The sequence below is a fragment of the Phyllobates terribilis genome, unplaced genomic scaffold (assembly GCF_046119375.1).
Source record: "Phyllobates terribilis strain yellow unplaced genomic scaffold, ASM4611937v1 Scaffold_35__1_contigs__length_13245226, whole genome shotgun sequence".
NCBI lineage: Eukaryota > Metazoa > Chordata > Amphibia > Anura > Dendrobatidae > Phyllobates > Phyllobates terribilis.
Window position 1 is genome coordinate 8,498,927 of NW_027362795.1, and position 21,582 is coordinate 8,520,508.

Sequence of the window (21,582 nt, forward strand, 5' to 3'; positions counted from 1 at the left end):
TTTACACTGACTGTTGATGACCGACTGATGGCCCTCTGAAAATTTGAATTGAGGGCCATAACTACTACAGTACTCCATTGTAGATAATGTTTGACAAGGGATGCCCTTGTCAAGGAATGTCCCTGCACTTATGACACAGCCCCCAGGAGTAATTTTTGGAAGTACGATGCACATTCTGCACTGGACCAAGTAGTACACTATCAAGAAGTCTTCTCCTCCTATATAATCTGGGGAATATTAACAATCAAAAATAACTGAGCCATTTGGAGAAGCTTCACCAATCCATCCTCGAGGGAAGCACCATATATCCTTTGTCCATTGACTTGCACAAGTGATATACAGTGCCTACAAGTAGTATTCAACCCCCTGCAGATTTAGCTGGTTTGATAAGATGCAAATAAGTTAGAGCCTTCAAACTGCAAACGAGAGTAGGTTTTATGAACAGAAGCATAAATCTTACAAACCAAAAAGTTATGTTGCTCAGTTGAATTTTATTAAATTTTAAACATAAAAGTGTGGGTCAATTATTATACAACCCCTATGTTTAATATTTTGTGGAATAACCCTTGTTTGCAATTACAGCTAATAATCGTCTTTTATAAGACCTGATCAGGCCGGCACAGGTCTGTGGAGTTATCTTGGCCCACTCCTCCATGCAGATCTTCTCCAAGTTATCTAGGTTCTTTGGGTGTCTCATGTGGACTTTATTCTTGAGCTCCTTCCACAAGTTTTCAGTTGGGTTAAGGTCAGGAGACTGACTAGGCCACTCCAACACCTTGACTTTTTCCCTATTGAACCAGGCCTTGGTTTTCTTGGCTGTGTGCTTTGGGTCGTTGTCTTGTTGGAAGATGAAATTACGACCCATCTTAAGATCCTTGATGGAGGAGCGGAGGATCTTGGCCAAAATCTCCAGGTAGGCCGTGCTATCCATCTTCCCATGGATGCGGACCAGATGGCCAGGCCCCTTGGCAGAGAAACAGCCCCACAGCATGATGCTGCCACCACCATGCTTGACTGTAGGGATGGTATTCTTGGGGTCGTATGCAGTGCCATCCAGTCTCCAAACGTCACGTGTGTGGTTGGCACCAAAGATCTCGATCTTGGTCTCATCAGACCATAGAACCTTGAACCAGTCTGTCTCAGAGTCCTCCAAGTGATCATGAGCAAACTGTAGACGAGCCTTGACATGACGCTTTGAAAGTAAAGGTACCTTACGGGCTCGTCTGGAACGGAGACCATTGCGGTGGGGTACGTTACTTATGGTATTGACTGTCCCCACTGCCATGAGATCTTCCCGGAGCTCCTTCCTTGTTGTCCTTGGGTTAGCCTTGACTCTTCGGACAAGCCTGGCCTCGGCACGGGAGGACACTTTCAAAGGCTGTCCTGGCCGTGGAAGGCTAACAGTAGTTCCATAAGCCTTCCACTTACGGATGATGCTCCCAACAGTGGAGACAGGTAGGCCCAACTCCTTGGAAAGGGTTTTGTACCCCTTGCCAGCCTTGTGACCCTCCACGATCTTGTCTCTGATGGCCTTGGAATGCTCCCTTGTCTTACCCATGTTGACCATGTCTGAGTGCTGTTCACAAGTTTGGGGAGGGTCTTAAATAGTCAGGAAAGGCTGGCAAAAGAGATCTTTAATAGTGTTGAGCCACCCCCCTAGTGTTCGGGTTCGGTTCGGTTCGTCGAACACCGGGATGTTCGAGGAACTGTTCGTCGAACTGTTCGTCGAACACCTTAGAACACCGTCGAACACCGTTAAAACCAATGGCAGGCAAACAAAAACACATAGAAACACATAGAAAACACCTGCAAAGGTGTCCAAAAGCTGACAAACTGCTCAGAAGACACTCTCTTTAAAAAAGCCGGCCGGCAAATTCAGCAGCGGCATACACCGGTACCCGACAATTTAGACAAGAAGGAATAGAGCATCACACATAGATTAGATAGATAGAAACATGTCAGTCACACATATAAGAAGCACAGTGACAGTGTTGGTTACTGCACTTGTCATTTAGTGTAAAGGATTTATTAAAAAAAATATTAGTGTTTTCATGCACCGTCTCTTTAAAAAAGCCGGCCGGCAATTCAGCATCTGTACCCGACAATTTAGAACAGAAAGAATAGAGCTTCACACATAGATTAGATAGATAGAAACATGTCAGTCACATATATAATAAGTACAGTGATAGTGTTGCTTACTGTACTTGTCATTTAGTGTAAAGGATTTATTTAAAAAAATAATAGTGTTTTCATGCACTGTCTCTTTAAAAAAGCCGGCCGGCAATTCAGCAGCGGTACCCGACAATTTAGAACAGAAAGATAGAGCATCACACATAGATTAGATAGATAGAAACATGTCAGTCACATATATATGAAGTACAGTGATAGTGTTGGTTACTGTACTTGTCATTTAGTATTAAAATAAAGGATTTATTATTAAAAAAAATTGGCGTGGGGTTCCCCTTAATTTTAGGCTCTAGCGGAGGTTAAGCAGACGGCTGGGGCAGATGTTTGAAGCCTGGGAAGGGGGTAATACCCACGGAGCTTCCCAGGCTACTAATATCAGCCCCCAGCTGAATACATAGCCTTTACTAGCTATTAAAATGGGGGACCCCCCCAAAAAAATGACGTGGGGTCCCCCCTAATTTAATAGCTAGCAAAGGCTAGGCAGACAGCTGGGGGCTGATATTAATAGCCCAGGAAGGGAGCCATGAATATTGGCCCCCTCCCAGGCTAGAAACACCAGCCGTCAGCCGCCCCAGAAATGGCGCATTCATAGGATGCGCCAATTCTGGCACTTAGCCTCGCTCTTCCACGCTGCCCTGGTGCGGTGGCAGGGGGTAATAGGGTTGGGGTTGATGTCAGCTTATAATGCCAGCTGACATCAAGCCCAGGTTAGTAATGGAGAGGCGTCTATAAGACACCCCCATTACTAACCCCATAGTCAAAGTTAAAAAAAACACAAACACCCAGAATAAAGTCCTTTAATTGAAATAAAGACACAGTCCTTTATTGTTCTAAATTAAACCATACTTACCGTCACGCCCATTCCAGCTGAAGCCAACGATCTCCTGCAATAAAAGAAAAATAATAAAGCAACCTCATCCTTACCTTTCCATGGTTCCCACGACAGCTTCAGCTCTGCTACATCGAGATGACAGGCTGGACCGCAGCAGAACGCTGCCATCCAGCCTGTCATCCCGCAGACACTGAGAAGCGCAGGCTTGCTTGCGCTGCTCAGCGTCTCTCTGTGACGACATCCAGATGAGCCGAGTTCATGTCCAATGAACTCGGCTCACCTCATTCACGTCACTGACAGCGTGGGAAAATTCTCACGCTGAAGCGCTGATTGCAGGAGAATTTTCCCACGCTGTCAGTGACGTGCAGGAGGTGAGCTGAGTTCATTGGACATGAGCTCACCTCATGCACATCACTGACAGCGTGGGAGAATTCTCCTGCACTCAGCACTTCAGCGTGAGAATTTTCCCACGCTGTCAGTGACGTGCATGAGGTGAGCCGAGTTCATTGGACATGACCTCGGCTCATCTGGATGCCGTCACAGCGAGACAGTGAGGAGCGCAAGCATGCCTGCGCTTCTCAGTGTCTGCGGGATGACAGACTGGATGGCAGCGTTCTGCTGCGGTCCAGCCAGTCATCTCGATGTAGCAGAGCTGAAGCTGTCGTGGGAACCATGGAAAGGTAAGGATGAGGTTGGTTTATTATTTTTCTTTTATTGCAGGAGATCGTTGGCTTCAGCTGGAATGGGTGTGATGGTAAGTATGGTTTAATTTAGAACAATAAAGAATTGTGTCTTTATTTCAATTAAAGGACTTTATTCTGGGTGTTGTGTTTTTTTTAAATACTTTACTAGAAATTCATGGCGGTCATGTCTAATACTGGTGTGACCCCATGAATTTTGGGCTTGGGGCCAGCTGATAATACCAAGCTGGCCCTAACCCCTTTATTACCCAGTGAGCCACCGCACCAGGGCCCTGGATGAGTTGGGTACAGCGCCAGAAGATGGCGCTTCTATGAACGCGCCATTTTCCGGGGTGGCTGCGGACTGCAATTTGTAGCGGGGGGGGGCCCAGAAAGCTTGGGCCTCCCTGCGCTGCAGATTCCAGCCCCCAGCTGCCTAGTTGTACCTGGCTGGACACAAAAATAGGGCGAAGCCCCACGTACTTTTTTTTTAATTATTTCATGAAATTCATGAAATAATTAAGAAAAAAAGGGCTTCCCTATATTGTTGTGTCCGGCCAGGTACTAATAGGCAGCTGGTGGTTGGGGGCAGCCCGTTCCTGCCTGCTGTACCTGGCTGGACACAAATATTGTGCGAAGCCCCACTTCAATTTTTTTTAATTATTTCATGAAATTCATGAAATAATTAAGAAAAAAAGGGCTTCCCTATATTGTTGTGTCCGGCCAGGTACAAATAGGCAGCTGGTGGATGGGGGCAGCCCGTTCCTGCCTGCTGTACCTGGCTGGACACAAATATAGTGCGAAGCCCCACTTCAATTTTTTTAAATTATTTCAGGAAATTCATGAAATAATTTAAAAAAAATTGACGTGGGGCTTCGCACTATATTTGTGTCCAGCCAGGTACAGCAGGCAGGAACGGGCTGCCCCCAACCACCAGCTGCCTATTTGTACCTGGCCGGACACAGCAATATAGGGAAGCCCTTTTTTCTTAATTATTTCATGAAATAATTTAAAGAAAATTGACGTGGGGCTTCGCCCTGTTTTTGTGTCCAGCCAGGTACAACTAGGCAGCTGGGGGCTGGAATCCGCAGCGCAGGGAGGCCCAAGCTTTCTGGGCCACCCCCGCTGCAAATTGCAGTCCGCAGCCACCCCGGAAAATGGCGCGTTCATAGAAGCGCCATCTTCTGGCGCTGTACCCAACTCATCCAGGGCCCTGATGCGGTGGCTCACTGGGTAATAAAGGGGTTAGGGCCAGCTTGGCATTATCAGCTGGCCCTAAGCCCGAAATTCATGGGGTCACGCCAATATTAGACATGACCACCATGAATTTCTAGTAAAGAATTTAAAAAAAACACAACACCCAGAAAAAAGTCCTTTAATTGAAATAAACACACAATTCTTTATTGTTCTAAATTAAACCATACTTACCATCACGCCCATTCCAGCTGAAGCCAACGATCTCCTGAAATAAAAGAAAAATAATAAAGCAACATCATCCTTACCTTTCCATGGTTCCCATGACAGCTTCAGCTCTGCTACATCGAGATGACAGGCTGGACCGCAGCAGAACGCTGCCATCCAGTCTGTCATCCCGCAGACACTGAGAAGCGCAGGCTTGCTTGCGCTCCACAGTGTCTCTCTGTGAGGGCATCCAGATGAGCCGAGTTAATGTCCAATGAACTCGGCTCACCTCATGCACGTCACTGACAGCGTGGGAAAATTCTCCTGCACTCAGCGCTTCAGCGTGGGAGAATTCTCACACTGAAGCGCTGAGTGCAGGAGAATTCTCCCACGCTGTCAGTGACGTGCAGGAGGTGAGCTGAGTTCATTGGACATGAGCTCACCTTATGCACGTCACTGACAGCGTGGGAAAATTCTCCTGCACTCAGCGCTTCAGCTTGAGAATTTTCCCACGCTGTCAGTGACGTGCATGAGGTGAGCCGAGTTCATTGGACATGAACTCGGCTCATCTGGATGTCGTCACAGAGAGACGCTGAGCAGCGCAAGCAAGCCTGCGCTTCTCAGTGTCTGCGGGATGAGAGGCTGGATGGCAGCGTTCTGCTGCGGTCCAGCCTGTCATCTCGATGTAGCAGAGCTGAAGCTGTCGTGGGAACCATGGAAAGGTAAGGATGAGGTTGCTTTATTATTTTTCTTTTATTGCAGGAGATCGTTGGCTTCAGCTGGAATGGGCGTGACGGTAAGTATGGTTTAATTTAGAACAATAAAGGACTGTGTCTTTATTTCAATTAAAGGACTTTATTCTGGGTGTTTGTGTTTTTTTTAACTTTGACTATGGGGTTAGTAATGGGGGTGTCTTATAGACGCCTCTCCATTACTAACCTGGGCTTGATGTCAGCTGGCATTATAAGCTGACATCAACCCCAACCCTATTACCCCCTGCCACCGCACCAGGGCAGCGTGGAAGAGCGAGGCTAAGTGCCAGAATTGGCGCATCCTATGAATGCGCCATTTCTGGGGCGGCTGACGGCTGGTGTTTCTAGCCTGGGAGGGGGCCAATATTCATGGCTCCCTTCCTGGGCTATTAATATCAGCCCCCAGCTGTCTGCCTAGCCTTTGCTAGCTATTAAATTAGGGGGGACCCCACGTCATTTTTTTGGGGGGGTCCCCCATTTTAATAGCTAGTAAAGGCTATGTATTCAGCTGGGGGCTGATATTAGTAGCCTGGGAAGCTCCGTGGGTATTACCCCCTTCCCAGGCTTCAAACATCTGCCCCAGCCGTCTGCTTAACCTCCGCTAGAGCCTAAAATTAAGGGGAACCCCACGCCAATTTTTTTAATAATAAATCCTTTATTTTAATACTAAATGACAAGTACAGTAACCAACACTATCACAGTACTTCATATATATGTGACTGACATGTTTCTATCTATCTAATCTATGTGTGAAGCTCTATTCTGTCTGTTATAAATTGTCGGGTACCGCTGCTGAATTGCCGGCCGGCTTTTTTAAAGAGACGGTGCATGAAAACACTATTATTTTTTTTGATAAATCCTTTACACTAAATGACAAGTACAGTAACCAGCACTTTCACTGTACTTCGTATATATGTGGCTGACATGTTTCTATCTATCTAATCTATGTGTGAAGCTCTATTCTTTCGGTTCTAAATTGTCGGGTACAGGTGTATGCCGCTGCTGAATTGCCGGCTTTTCATGTTTCACTGTTGGCACTGTTCCCATCGATTTGGGCAATCACTGTAATGCCACAACCACCATGGCTGTGGCATTACAGTGAGTGGCAGACAATCCATGCAGGACACGCTTTTGGTGTACGAACAGTTATCGAACATAACCTCGAACAGCCGAATTTTTTGCAAATCGTTCGGGTTCGTCGAACAACTCGAACACCGCCCAAAACAGCTCGAATTTGAGATTGGCGAACAGTTCTAGTCGAACACCGCTCATCTCTAATCTTTAATCCACACATGTGAAGCTCATTATTCTTGGTGCCTGAACTACTTCTTAATACTTTAGGGGGACCAAACAGAATTCTTGTGGTTTGAGGGGTTGAATAATAAATGACACTCTGAATTAACTTTTTACGTTTAAAAAAAAAAAAAAAAAAAATTTGCTGCAGTGCATTTCCCACTTCCAGGCTGATCTACAGTACAAATGTCACAATGCCAAGTTAATTCCGCATGTGTCAACCAGCTAAATCTGCAGGGGGTTGAATACTACTTGTAGGCACTGTATTTGAGCTCGTCATCCAGTTAACTAGTGCAGCTTTATTTTTCCGGTTCACTAAGTTCAGCCATACCTGAAGATCGCAGGCTGCACTCACTGCTACCTACTAGTACTCCATTTCTCTTGGATATTTTCTCTGTAGTCTCTGCCCCTAAATGAGTTAAATAATACAGTGAGGGCCCTACAATATGAGTAAGTGATGGCACTCTCAGATGTACACGAGGGACCTCCAAAATCTCTAGAGTAGGGCACTTCAAAATGTATGTTACAGGGCCACACGAGGGCTCTCACAAAACTCAGCTTTCCTGCCTACTAAAAGGCCTCTGAACATTTGAATTTAGGGCCGCAGTATCACATGGTGGTGGTGGTGGAAGAGGAGGAGGAGGAGGGTCAAGCCCAACGCTACAATGGGCACATTGTAAACTGCTATTGAATATGTATTCCACTATCTGAGTGTCAATGATGGAGGGACCGCCCAAATGTCTAAGTAACAGCTGTCCCTCCAAGTCGCATGTTACAGAGCCACCTGAGGCCTCTCAAGTAAAAGATCTACATACCTACTAGTACTTTCTAGCTGTGCTTGTAAAGTGCTGGGGAATAGCGAACTGAAAAATGATTTATGTCCGAGGGACCTACAAAATGTATAACTCAGGGCCCACTCAATTGTAAAAGGCGAAAAAAAGCCACAACATTATGTGTGAACAAAGGCTAAAAGGATATTTTTTAGGTTTCTCTAGTTTATATAGCCTTATATACAAGTGATTGTGCAGGAAAAACTGTTTCATAATCTTTTTGGCCTGTTAAATGCAATTTAGGTTAGGTTTGGTAGTTGTTCTTATGTGTCTGTAAAGTGGCGTAATACTGCGACAAACTTATTCCCAGAAACCATATGTGAGTCAGAAATGCATGCAGGCTCATTCTCCAGGCTCTTCCCATTCTGTTTCATCACTTTCCTATCCATTCCTGCCTTTTCCTCAGGCCCCCAGACCTCTTTGTAGGGTCCAGCATTTCCCATTGACTTACATTGTACTCGCTATTTGGAATGAATACGCGATTATTGCAAAGTACTCATTATGAGTATAGCGATTACGGATATTACGGTACTCGCTCATCACTACTGATCATATATGTGACTTTTCCATCTGTCTGTGACTTGTACAATATTTGTTTCAGGGTGAAGATCTGAGCCATATTAAAACTACAAAGACATATGTGAGGGGTGATGAGCGGTGTAAAGAGGAGATTCCTACAGATAACCGTCCAGGTGAGTAGTAACCACTAAATGCAGAGAAGTCACAGATTCTTCTCAGTCACAGGCTGTGGCTGGTTTACTGGTCATGTAGTCCAGCTGTATCACGATCGTGTGATCACCATTTTGCCTCTAGACCAAAACATTGTCCTCCACCAAAAACAGTTCAAATGACTTTGGGCATTGAAATCCCTTTTCTATAGAACTTACAACCTGGAAGATCCACCTACCAACTGAAATTAGAAGATCCTGACTGTTACCTGCCCAGATCTGTAAACTACCAATGCAAATGACAGCATATGTAGAAAGTGCTGACAAGTTAGAAAATCACTTGAAGAAAAATATTATGATGGGCCTGTGAGAGAAAGCAGAGGGTAATGACGCTGTTGGCTTCTTAGAACCCTGATATCTTATTAGATGAATCTACCTTCTCTCTGTTCTGTGCCGCTGAATGTGCTCATATGGTCCCTACAAGACCAGGTCCAGTCTTTATGACCAAACTTCGCTTTTATGATAGGCAACATTAAACGTGCAGTGAGGGCCAAGTGTGAATTTCTGTATAATAACAACGGAGTTTCACTTTACCCTGACTTTTCAATTTATTTTTAAACCAAATAACTTCAAATAGATAAAGTATACAAAAACGTCACAACTTTGCCATGATATATCTCTAAGCTGTGAGTGGCTGATGGCTGTAAAAAATGTATTCATGCTTGCAGGAGATATGTTGGCATGACTCGAGCCCTGGTTTCATGGATTCACTCCACGTCATAAATTATATTATCGATCCTAAAGAATTTACATACAATTTATCCTGAAATGGGGAGCATTACTACTTTCTCTACTCTTCTGGTCAGGACTCATAGTAGCTCCAACGGTCTACCATAAATAAGTGCAACTCTGATTTAGTGTTGGAGTCCCCCTCTCCCAAACATACATTCTTGCTGGGGATGTAAAGTGTTTTTTTTTTATTCTGTCTTCTTTTTTTATACAGGTTCATTCTGTACGATAGTTTGATTGTGTTGGGATTGGCCTGCCTCACTTATGTGAGTCTGTAACTCAATGGTAGTCTTCCAAAAAAGGTCTCCATTGTCTCTTCCAAATGCCCGAGTTTTACATTTAAGACACCTCAGCTCTGCACTATTATAAAAAGTTTGCATTAAATGTATATTTCTTCTTGATACTCATCTGACAGAAAATATTGGCCCTTACTATAGTTTAAATTGCCAGGAGCTACCAAGATGCATACTCTTAATTATCCCAGAGAGGTTTCACCACTAGTTGCTTTTTTTTTTTATCTTTCCATTAGATGTGTTATTGTCTATAGTCAAAGTTTTGCCCATCACCCTTTAACCCCTCTACATTGATCTGTACTTACACAAAGACCCCTAGGATTGGACTTAATGTTGCCTGCTGTTCTGTGGTGTGAGATGACAAGAAGAATAGTCAGGTTGCCGGATGAGAACAAGGAGGGCAGAGAAAATACGAAATCAGAAGACAGTAGTCAGTAAACGGGCTGGGATCACAAGAAGAAACTAAGAAGAAAATACACAACACGGGAGCTGAACACAGAAGACTTAACCAGCGGAGAACAAGGCTGTATCAGGCTGCTTCCGGCATTATGCGTGAGCTTTAATAGGGTGTGGTGCTTTCCATTTGAGTTAAGTAGGGATCATATTTGACTTTGGAAGAGCGGATTTTGCTGTATTGGTTTATGGAAGCCATGTTTCTTTTCAAGAGTTTTTGAGCCACTAATCATGTGGAAACCTCTGTTTTTCCATTGACAGATGAAGGGCCTGATTGGAGGCTTGTTTTTTGTGAGATGAGTAGAAATTTTTATTGGTATTATTTTCGCATATTTCATATTTGGGAGGCAGAATGAACAAACAGTTGAACACCAAGCTCTACTGGTTAATGCTATGAGATTTTCTATCAGACTGTCTTGGTGAATAATTCAATATTTTTACATAACTTGCCATTTGTACCAACAGTTTAAGTAGAACTGTTCAAAAATATAAATTTCAAGAATATTTTATACAAATATAATTTTTTTTTACTTCGCAGATAACTGTACTAGGAGATCAGAGGGACGGCTGACATCTTCAATTTTCAAATCAGATGAGCTGGAGATCTCACAGGATACAATTGAAGGGAATGCTGTTACTCCAAATTTACCATCATCCCTTCACAGCAAAGATCTGTCATCTTATCCTTTCAAACAGGTCCTATCTTCTGATTCATTACCGACTACTAAGGAAAATCAAAGTCACACAATAAGCATTAAAAAACTAACTGCTCCTAAAGCTAAGAAGCCATTTTCACGGTCAGTATATGGAAATAGTTTTCCCCTCAAAAAGTTTTTTCTTAAACATCAAAAAATTCACACAGCAAAGAATAGATTTCCTTGTTTCAAGTGTATGAAATGTTTTAATAGGAAAGCAAGCCTTCTTAGTCACCAGAGAACTCACACAGGGGAGAAGCCTTTTTCATGTTCAGAATGTGGGAAATATTTTTCAGAGAAATCAAGTCTTATCAAACATCAGATAATTCACACAGGGGATAAGCCTTTTTCATGTTCAGAATGTGGGAAATGTTTTAACCGGAAAGCGCATCTTGATAGACATCAGAGAACTCACACAGGGGAGAAGCCTTTTTCCTGCTCAGAGTGTGGGAAATGTTTTTTCCGGAAAGCGCATCTTGATATACATCAGAGAACTCACACAGGAAAGATGCCTTTTTCATGTTCAGAATGTGGGAAATGTTTTAACCAGAAATCAGATCTTGGTACACATCAGAGAACTCACACAGGGGAGAAGCCTTTTTCCTGTTCAGACTGTGGGAAATGTTTTAACAACAAATCAGCTCTTGTTAGACATCAGAGAACTCACACAGGGGAAAAGCCTTTTTCATGTTCAGAATGTGAGAAATGTTTTACAGGGAAATCAAATCTTGTTAGGCACCAGAGAACTCACACAGGAGAGAAGCCTTTTTCATGTTTAGCATGTGGGAAATATTTTACAGAGAAATCAAGTCTTACCAAGCATCAGATAATTCACACAGGGAAGAAGCCTTTTTCATGTTCAGAATGTGGAAAATGTTTTAACCGTAAAGCGCATCTTGATAGACATCAGAGAACTCACACAGGAAAGATGCCTTTTTCATGTTCAGAATGTGGGAAATGTTTTAACCAGAAATCAGATCTTGTTACACATGAGAGCACTCACACAGGGGAGAAGCCTTTTTTATGTTCAGAATGTGGAAAATGTTTTAACAACAAATCAGCTCTTGTTAGACATCAGATAACTCACACAGGGGAAAAGCCTTTTTCCTGTTCAGAATGTGGGAAATGTTTTACAGGGAAATCAAATCTTGTTAAGCACCAGAGAACTCACACAGGAGAGAACCCTTTTTCATGCTCAGAATGTCAGAAATATTTTACAGTGAAATCAAGTCTTATCACACATCAGAGAATTCACACAGGGGAGAAGCCTTTTTCATGTTCAGAATGTGGGAAATGTTTTAACCGGAAAACGCATCTTGATAGACACCAGATAACTCACACAGGAAAGATGCCTTTTTCATGTTCAGAATGTGGGAAATGTTTTACCCAGAAATCAGATCTTGTTACACATCAGAGAACTCACACAGGGGAGAAGCCTTTTTCATGTACAGAATGTGGGAAATGTTTTAACCAGAAATCAAATCTTCTTAGTCACCAGAGAACTCACACAGGGGAAAAGCCTTTTTCCTGTTCAGAATGTGGGAAATGTTTTAACCGGAAAGCGCATCTTGATAGACATCAGAGAAGTCATAGAGGGGAGAAGCCTTTTTTATATCCTTAATGTGGAAAATGTTTTACTTGAAAAGACACACTTTTAGCAAGAAAAAATCTTGCTAATAAATGAGTGCATACTATAGACTGGAGGTAGCTTCCTTTGACCGAGAACAATGAGAGACAGTGTCCTTCCTGATCAGTGAGAGAACTGCTCTCTCCTCCAGCCCCACACTTAGCTGATTGGTGCAGAGGAGAGGAAGGTACTGGGACCTGTACAGAGGCTGCACTTCCTTACTGAGCAGCTGAAGAACCTAGCTCAATGACCTTTCAGATTATGTAACACTGTTTTACATATTTTTAAAAGTTGTCAGGTTCTGCTATGAACTGAGCCATTTCTTAATGAGTTTGACCTCCTGAATTTAAATTGGACAATTGAGTTTTCCTTTTACTGCTACATATAATTAATGATAAAAGCTTCAGTACTTTGAAACATTATTATTCTTGTAAATATACAGATGCAGAATATTTTGTTATGCCACTTTCCTGATATTTATTTAGAGAAAACTTAGAACAATTCAAATAACTAAAACCTGTCTAAACCTTATTGCGAATTTTAAACAGTTACAGAAATTGCACTACAAAATTAGTCCTCATTCAGTGACAACTGTTTTTTGCTTGTTTCTTGTACTCCTGTATCGGATCATCTATTAAAATTATGCAACAGTAATCTGCAAGTGTTGATGGATTTCCTTTTTCCTTGATATCTTTTCTCCATAGCTGCAATATCTTGGTTACATCTCTCACAACCCTCGTCTCTCACTACTCCACAGTTTGGTGTAAGAAAAGTCTAGAATGTAAGAAATTAATCATTAAGGACATGTTACAGCCAAGATCCTTATATGTTTTGAGGAGAAATGACACCAACTCTTCATAGTTACTGTATCTGCCCTTGAGTTTCCCAAAACGTTAGTTACCACAAATGCAAATCTAGACCATACAGCCTTTTCCTTGCCCTGCAACAACTGAAGAAACTCCTCATCTTGAAAAAGCTTAAAAATCTGAAGTCCAATAAAGACTCCTTCTTTTATTTTTATATTTGCTTCACTTAACCTTGGAAAATTATCAATCAGATGCATGAATGCTTTTACATTTTTATCCATAGCCTTTGCAAAGTTCTTCATTAGGCCCAACTTGATAAGATTTTGTTACCACCATTGCCTAGGTGGATCCTCAACTTCTGGATGCAGGACAGTTTACTCCCTTTCTGAAGTAAATGTCAGAGAGGCCAGTCCCTTTTTTTTGTAGCAATATTCTCTTGCATGACTATCCCACTCACACAGAAAGCAGCAGTACTTTCATGCAACAACCCTGACGACATATGTGAACAAGCAGATGTAGGAGCTTGTAAAGATCTGAGGTTGTAGGTTGTAAGTAATCACCTAGGCAGGTTAACGATGCAACAACATTTTATTGATCACAGCCACGGTAACAAAGCAATTCCAAGAAAATGGCTAAAATACCGTTCTCTCAGTCCTCAAATTCCCAATCTGGGTTCAGTAGTTCCACTGGCTTTGTATAAGGCCATACTCACTGTCTCCCAACTTTAGGTTGGCCCACAGATTTCGTATCTCCAGCCACTATAGTCTGTAGCCACAGTCCATGATCCTCTAGACGACAGATAAAACGATGAAAGCACATGTATCCCGTAGCAGCAGTCCTTGTAAGAAAGTGTAAATCCAAAGAACATAATCCATAATGGTAACATGTTTATCCATTCCTCCTTCCAAGTCCACGGTCTCCATCCTCTTCCTTTCAATCCTTCCACACAACTCTCCCTAAAACATGTCTGTCCTTTCTTCCACTGGGCTCAGTCCCCTCCCAGGTGAGAAGTGATCACACGCTCCCCCCTTAAACATTCACTGTTAGCTAAAAACAATGAAAAATAATCTAGAAGCCTTCATCTGATACTGCATGTAAGACCCCCTGTGATGACTGCTCCACTGTGTCTCAATCTACAGTCCCCTAATGAGATTATTGGCTGTTGAGACAATGGACTCCTGAGATAAAGATGAGATTAGTGGAATGCTGGACATTTTACAAGTGAATCTAGTGCACATACAGACAAGTTAGCAGAACTATATAAAACATAACAAGTAAATCACTAATACACAATAATAATATTAACAAAAATGGTGGTCCGTTGCTGGAAAAGTATTATAGTCTTTAGAAAGTGGGCAGCTCCTCACAGAGCTCCTGCCGAGCATCTAGCTATTTATCCTATATAAGACCTGACGACCGTCCTGAAAATTGTCATACATCTACCAGTTAACTTTCTGAGTGTGGAGGTACTTTGCTCCAGGGAAAAAAAATGACCAGGAAAAGCCACACAAAGACTGCGGGACAAGCAGGCTCTCAGCTCAAAGATGACACCACGGTTGTCATGCTGGAGACAGATTGAGCAGGGGAGACGAGGCGGAGGGAAGTGGTGGCCAGGCTGTAGCAATTTGCTTGAACAGAAACACAGGTCTCATCAGGTGACAGTGGCCTTCTTATAGCAGCTACCCACACCTGTGCATGGGTTCCAAGTGGAGGAGTTGGGTGTGCAGGAGATGGGAGAGGCAGCCGCATTGAAGGGGATGAAAAGACCACAAAATTGCATGTGGTACAATACTCACTGCCCGACGGCCTAATCTGCACCAATGGGACATACATGTACCTGAGGAACCTACTTTAAAAGACGTTTTCATTGCAGTGGTACATTGTAAATTCTCTCCATCTGCTTTCAATGTACATTTTGGTGGTCTTAAAGATGAGATAGCAGGTATACGACACTGTGACGGGAGCTAGTTACCCCATCTGCAGATGTCCAATCTTCTTCTGCAGGCCCCTGACAAAGGCTTTTCTTACACTGGGATATATAAAATATGACTATCACACAGTGTTTTATAGAGAATCACACAAGCTATTTTTAGCACCCATTGTTCTCACCAAATAATACTCACAGTAGGCTCCCAGACAGCAGTTATGCAACAACCCATTAATCAGCACATTGTCTGTTTGCCACTGCTAAGAGAGCACAGGAAGGTGGGGGCCAGGATTGCTTCGGTCACATCACAGAATGTCCAACAATATGTGATCCACAATATTCACCCCACTTTATAACATTATGTCCCATTAGCTGCATCGGCTCTACGACACCCCCCATGTGGCAAAATCTTGGAGTACGGGGTTGATCCGTCACAATGCTCCCCCTTCCCGGACAGGATCGGCCTGCCCAGTCTACTCCCCGACGGATCAGCTGGAGGAGGTCCACGATTCATGAGGTTGGTAGCAGGTCAGTTTGTCGGTTTAGTCCATCGGCGTTACCATTTTGCTTGCCTGGTCTATAGTGGATGGTGAAGTCTAACGGTTGTAGCGCCAAACTTCACCGTAGTAGTCTGACATTGTCCCTGGAGACCCGATTAAGCCATACCAGGGGGTTATGGTCCGTTATGAGGGAAAACTGTCTTCCATACAAATATGGTTGGAGCTGCGTGGCAGCCCATACTACTGCCAGGCATTCCTTTTCGACGGCCGCATAGCTGACTTCTCGAGGCAGTAATTTCCGACTCAGATAAGCTATTGGGTGTTCTTGGCCGTCCGGCCCGACTTGGCTCGGTACTGCCCCCAACCCAAACATAGATGCGTCTGTGTGAACAAGTAAAGTTTAGTTGGATCGGGTGCGGCCAATATCGGGGTATTTGTGAAAGCGTCTTTTAGCTGGCGGAAGGCTTCCTCACACTCGGGGGTCCAGGTTACCTGGCGGGGGAGGTTCTTAAGTATCAGATCAGTGAGGGGCTTGGCAATGCTGCTGTAATTGGGGACATATTTCCTATAATACCCTGCTGTCCCTAGAAAGGCCATGACTTGGGTTTTAATACGTGGGGTGGGCCACTTGGCTACGGCCTCAATCTTGGCGGGTTCCAGTCGTTGTTTTCCACCCCCCACCCAATGTCCTAAATACTGCACCTCTGCTTTGCCTACATGACACTTGTTGGGGTTCAGGGTGATTCCGGCTTTGTGGATCCTATCCAATACTGTCTCTAGGTGATTTAGATGCTCATCCCATGTCGCGCTGTAGACGGCGATGTCATCCAGGTAGGCACAAGCATAGTCCTGGAGACCAGAAGCCGGTCAGCCAGCCTCTGGAAGGTCGCGGGGACATTCTTCATCCCAAATGGCATAAACCGAAACTGGAATAAGCCAAACGGGGTGAGAAATGCAGACTTGGGAATAGCATCAGGACTTAGGGGGATCTGCCAATAGCCTTTGCATAGATTGATGGTGGTCAAATACTTTGCCCCAGCCAGCCGGTCTAACAACTTGTCCACACGCGGCATGGGATACGCATCCATCACAGTTTTCTCATTTAGCTTTCGATAGTCTACACAAAACCTGGTAGTCCCATCTTTCTTAGGCACTAACACTACAGGGGACGCCCAGGGACTATCTGACTCCTCAATGACCCCTAAACGCAACATCTCCTGTATCTCTTGTCGCATCCCTTCTCGTACAGACTCCGGGACGCGGAAGGGGGGGCTGTCTCAGGGGGGTCTGATCTTGTGTCTCAACCTTGTGTTGTGCAAGTCGGGTGAATCCCGGTCTCTCTGAGAACATCCTCTGCCGCTACCTCAGCAATGCCTCGGCCTGCTCTCCCGGGCCCCTAGGTTTTCTCCTAAGTGTACCTGGTCCCAGGTTTTCGACTGAGTCCTCTCACCTAAAACATCAGGCAAGGGGAGTTCGGCTAAATCCTGTTTCGGGTGCGCAGATGGCAGCTACCTTTTCAGGGCGCTCCCGGTAGGGCTTCAGCATATTCACGTGGAACATGCGGATAACCCTGGGGTCGTCACAATCGGCGACATTGTAAGTGGTGTCGGCTATTTTCCCCACTACCCGGTAAGGCCCCTGCCATGCGGCCTGGAATTTGTTCTGCCTAACCGGTTCTCTAGCCCTCTGATCTTACCATACGAGCTGGCGCCATTGGGCTGCCTGCATGTTCACGTGCACAGCCTGAGTCAACTCCTGCAGGCGGTCCCGGAGTTCCAGCACGAAGGGCACGATAGGGGTTCCTGCTATGGTTTCCTCCCCTTCCCAGAGTTCCCGCACTAAGTCTAGGGGCCCCCTCACCCGCCTCCCATATAACAGTTCAATTGGGGAGAACCCCGTAGATTCTTGGGGCACCTCCCGATTGGCGAACAGGAGGTGCGGCAAGAATTTCTCCCAGTCCCTGTAGGTCCTGGTGAACGTCCCAATGAGTTGTTTTAACGTTCCGTTAAAGCACTCACACAACCCATTGGTCTGCGGATGGTATGGTATGGGGCGCTTCTAATGGACTTTACACCACACAGTCTCCACAGTTGGTTGGTCACCTCTGCCGTAAATTGGGTGCCCTCATCCGAGATAATCTCCCAGGGAAATCCAACCCGTGAGAAAACCTGGAGCAGGGCAGCCGCCACCGTCTCTGCCAGTATGTTAGGTAAGGCAGCCGCCTCTGGATACCGCGTGGCGTAATCTATCACTGTCAATATATACCTTTTCCCTGATGGACTGGGTTTGGCTAACGGCCCTATCAGATCGACCGCTACTCGGCTAAATGGCTCCTCCACAATGGGAAGGGGATGTAATTTGGCCTTGCAGCGATCTCCCCTCTTGCCAATGTGCTGGCAACTGTCACAGGTCTGGCAGTACTGACGAACATCATGGGATAACCCTGGCCAAAAGAAGTTTTGTGTCAGACGATGCCTGGTGTGGCTAACTCCGAGGTGCCCCGCCAAGGGTATGTCATGAGAAATTCGCAGCAACTCCTGCCTATACTTTTTGGGAACTACCAGCTGTCGTTTTATAGTGGGGCTCGTCCCTGAGTGAGTTTGCTCTGTAACCCCTGTAGAGGAGTCCCTGATGCCATATAAACTGTTCACCTTCCAGTACCCCTCTCCCCTCCTGTGCCTTCCCGCGATAACCCTGCAATGAGGGATCCTCTAGTACCTCCCTCCTAAATTCTGCTGGGGTGTCCCATGAAATGTGTCTGGCTATGGGAATACGCGAAGGGCTGTAGTGTCTTACCTGGGCCTCCTCCGAGTGTGATTCTGCCTCCGCAGCTCGAGCTTGTCTCTGGGTAGTCACAGGATATGTCTCAGCCAGGGGGGCGACCGAGAAGGAAGACAACATGGGCCCCAAGTCATTTCCCAGCAGGACATCTGCAGGCAAATCCTTCTTCATGCCGGTCTCGACAAGGCCATCCCCGACCCCTCCAGTTCAGGTGAATCTTGGCCGTGGGCAGTCGATGTATGGCTCCCCCAGCTACTCGGACCGCCACTGTCCGACCCGTCTTTTGGCCTTGTGGCGAGATGTGACTTCACAAGGGTCAGAGTAGCTCCAGAAACTCTTAATCCCTGCAGCCGTTTCCCATTAATCCACACCGACTGTCGATGTTGTTGTCGATTATCCGCCTGGGCTGCCTGCACAGGGTCCACTTCATGCAGCACTCCCTCTATGTCTTCCATCCCATAATTAGCCATAGCCACCGATGCCGGGTTGGCTTCGCCTTGGTAGCAGTGTACAGCGGCCTGGTTGAAGGTAGCCATTTCCGGTTTTGGCCACTGGGTGCGCTGGGTCCGGTTGGGACAGTGTCTCTGCAGGTGACCCAGCTGATGGCAGGTGTGGCATCACACCCCAGGAGGACTCTGGTAGGCCGGGGTATTGGTGGGTCCCCCGCCAAGCTTCTGTTTAGGGGCCTCCAGACCCATGGGAGGGCCCCTTGAGACAGTTTTGGACCCTGACAATTGGGCCCTCCTGGCATCATAATGTTCATCGGTCAGCCGTGCGGCCTCCTCAAGAGTCGTCGGTCCCGAAGCCATTCTTGCGTCTCGGGAGTTAACCCAGTAAAGAATCGTTCTAACGCGATGAGCTGTAGGACATCCTCCTTCGTGTCTGCTTTGCTACCTTGTACCCACTGTAGCAGTGACCACCATAGTTTACAGGCCCATTCTGCGTGGGTATTCGTTTCCCGTTTTGTGGTTTTGCGGAACTTTTGACGGTATGCCTGTGGTGTTAGTGCATACCGGGCCAAGATCACTTCTTTGACTCGCTTATAGTCCATACAGTCCTTAAGGAGGGACCAGAGGGGCATGACTAAGTACCTACTCAAGGTCGCACGGCGGCTCAATCGACTCCGTGAACCAGGGAGGGACCGAGCTGGGGGACCAGGTGCCACTCTGGGACCGACCTTGTATAAGAGCAGGTGATTTCCATGGGTCAGATGGCAGGAACTGACCGGTACAGCGGATGAGCACGGCAGGAAGGCTGATGGGTGGTCCGGGTAGACAACCTAGCGGGCACGACAGGTAACAGGCAAGTGCTTCCAGGTAAGCAGGCTGGTGGGCACGACAGGTAACTGGCAGGTGCTTCCAGGTAGGCAGGCAGGCGGGCACAACAGGTAACTGGCGAGCAGGACTGATAGGCAGACAGGCTAGCAGGACTGACAGGCAGGCTGGCGAGCAGGACTAACAGGCAGCGGGACCTGAGGGCTGAAGCAAGTGTTAGCATACAGAACAACAACCATTGCACATGCACCTCCATTTTGGAGGAGGTGCCTTATATATGGGAAGTCCTCCGGCCATTGGTTGGGGACTCTTTAGGACGGCGCACATGGCCCCTTTAAGAGGGTCACTCCCTCTTAAAGGGGCCACACACGCTATCCTAAAGAGTCCCCGGCTAATGCACCGTGCCCAGGAAGCTGCGTGCCGCAGCAGCAGGGGGACCAGAAGACGCCGGACCAGGACCGCGGCGGTAAGGAGGACGGCGTCTCTGCCCCCTGCTACAGTACCCCCCACCTTTACGCCCCCTCTTCTTTAGGCCTGCAAGAAATTCTTTAAGAAGATGAGGGGCATGGATGTTCTCCCTGGGTTTCCAAGACCTCTCTTCTGGGCCAAACCCCTTCCAATCCACCAGAAAAAAGGTTTTTCCTCTTACCCTTTTGGTGGCCAAAATGTTCTCTACCTCACAGACGTCCTCAGCGGAGACCGGAGCTGGGGTGGTACCTGGATCGTCAGAGAAAGAATTAAGGACAACTGGTTTGAGGAGAGATACGTGGAAGGAGTTGGGAATCCGTAGGGTGGCCGGGAGTTTTAGCTTGTAAGCCATGGGATTGATTTGGTTCAAAACCTCGAATGGGCCGATGAACCGCGGACCTAACTTATACTATGGTATTTTGATACGAACATATTTAGAGGAGAGCCAGACCTTGTCTCCTGGACGGAATTGAGGTGGATCCAGACGTCTGTTATCAGCATGTCTCTTCATCCGCTCGGAGGACTGAAGAAGTGCAGATCTAGTGTCCTCCCAAATAGAAAATTCACTGACAAGAGACTCCGCAGCATGATTGTCCACTGAAGAAGAGACAGGAAACGGAATCCGGGGGTGTTGACCGTAGACCACAAAGAACGGGGATTTGGAAGTAGACTCGCTCTCATGATTGTTATAGGAGAACTCGGCCCAGGGTAGGAGCTCAACCGAATCGTTATGGTGAGCGTTGACGAAGTGCCGAAGAAAGCTGGTAAGGACCTGGTTGATACGTTCCACTTGACCATTGGATTGAGGGTGATAAGCAGAGGAAAAATCCAAGGAGACATCCAGAAGCTTGCACGTAGCTCTCCAGAAGTGCGAAGTGAACTGGACCCCGTGATCAGACACAATGTGGAGGAGTAGGCCGTGGAGACGAAAGATATGATGGATGAAGTCCTTAGCGAGCACAGATGCAGATGGGAGATCAGGCAGAGGGATGAAGTGGGCCATTTTAGAAAAGTGGTCAGCGACCACCCAAATGACAGTACAACCGGCAGAAACAGGGAGACGAAGGCCTCCTCCGCTTCGGAAGTCCACTCCCTGGGGTTTGCTCCCTTATGGGTGAGTGTGGAGATGGGAGCGGTCTGGGAGGAGAAATGTGGGATGAAGAGGCGGTAATAATTTGCGAAGCCCAGGAATCGCCTTCAACCCCTCCGGTAAGGGCCACTTTAAGACGGCAGAAACCTTCTCGGGATCCATCCGCAAACCAGTCTCGGAGATAATATAGCCCAGGAAAAGAAAGGAGGTCTGCTCGAAGAGGTATTTCTCAAATT

General features: G+C 46.0%; 1 protein-coding gene across 1 annotated transcript in view; it reads left to right on the forward strand.

Moving 5' to 3' along the window:
* LOC141182639 (uncharacterized) overlaps positions 1-13,154 on the forward strand; it is a 58,457-nt gene extending 45,303 nt beyond the window's left edge. The window contains exons 6-7 of the mRNA XM_073660802.1: positions 8,577-8,667; positions 10,717-13,154. Of these exons, the coding sequence (XP_073516903.1) occupies positions 8,577-8,667; positions 10,717-12,494 (1,869 nt within the window). The 3' untranslated portion in view covers positions 12,495-13,154. The remainder of the gene's footprint in view (positions 1-8,576; positions 8,668-10,716) is intronic.
* The last annotated feature ends 8,428 nt before the right edge of the window (positions 13,155-21,582 follow it).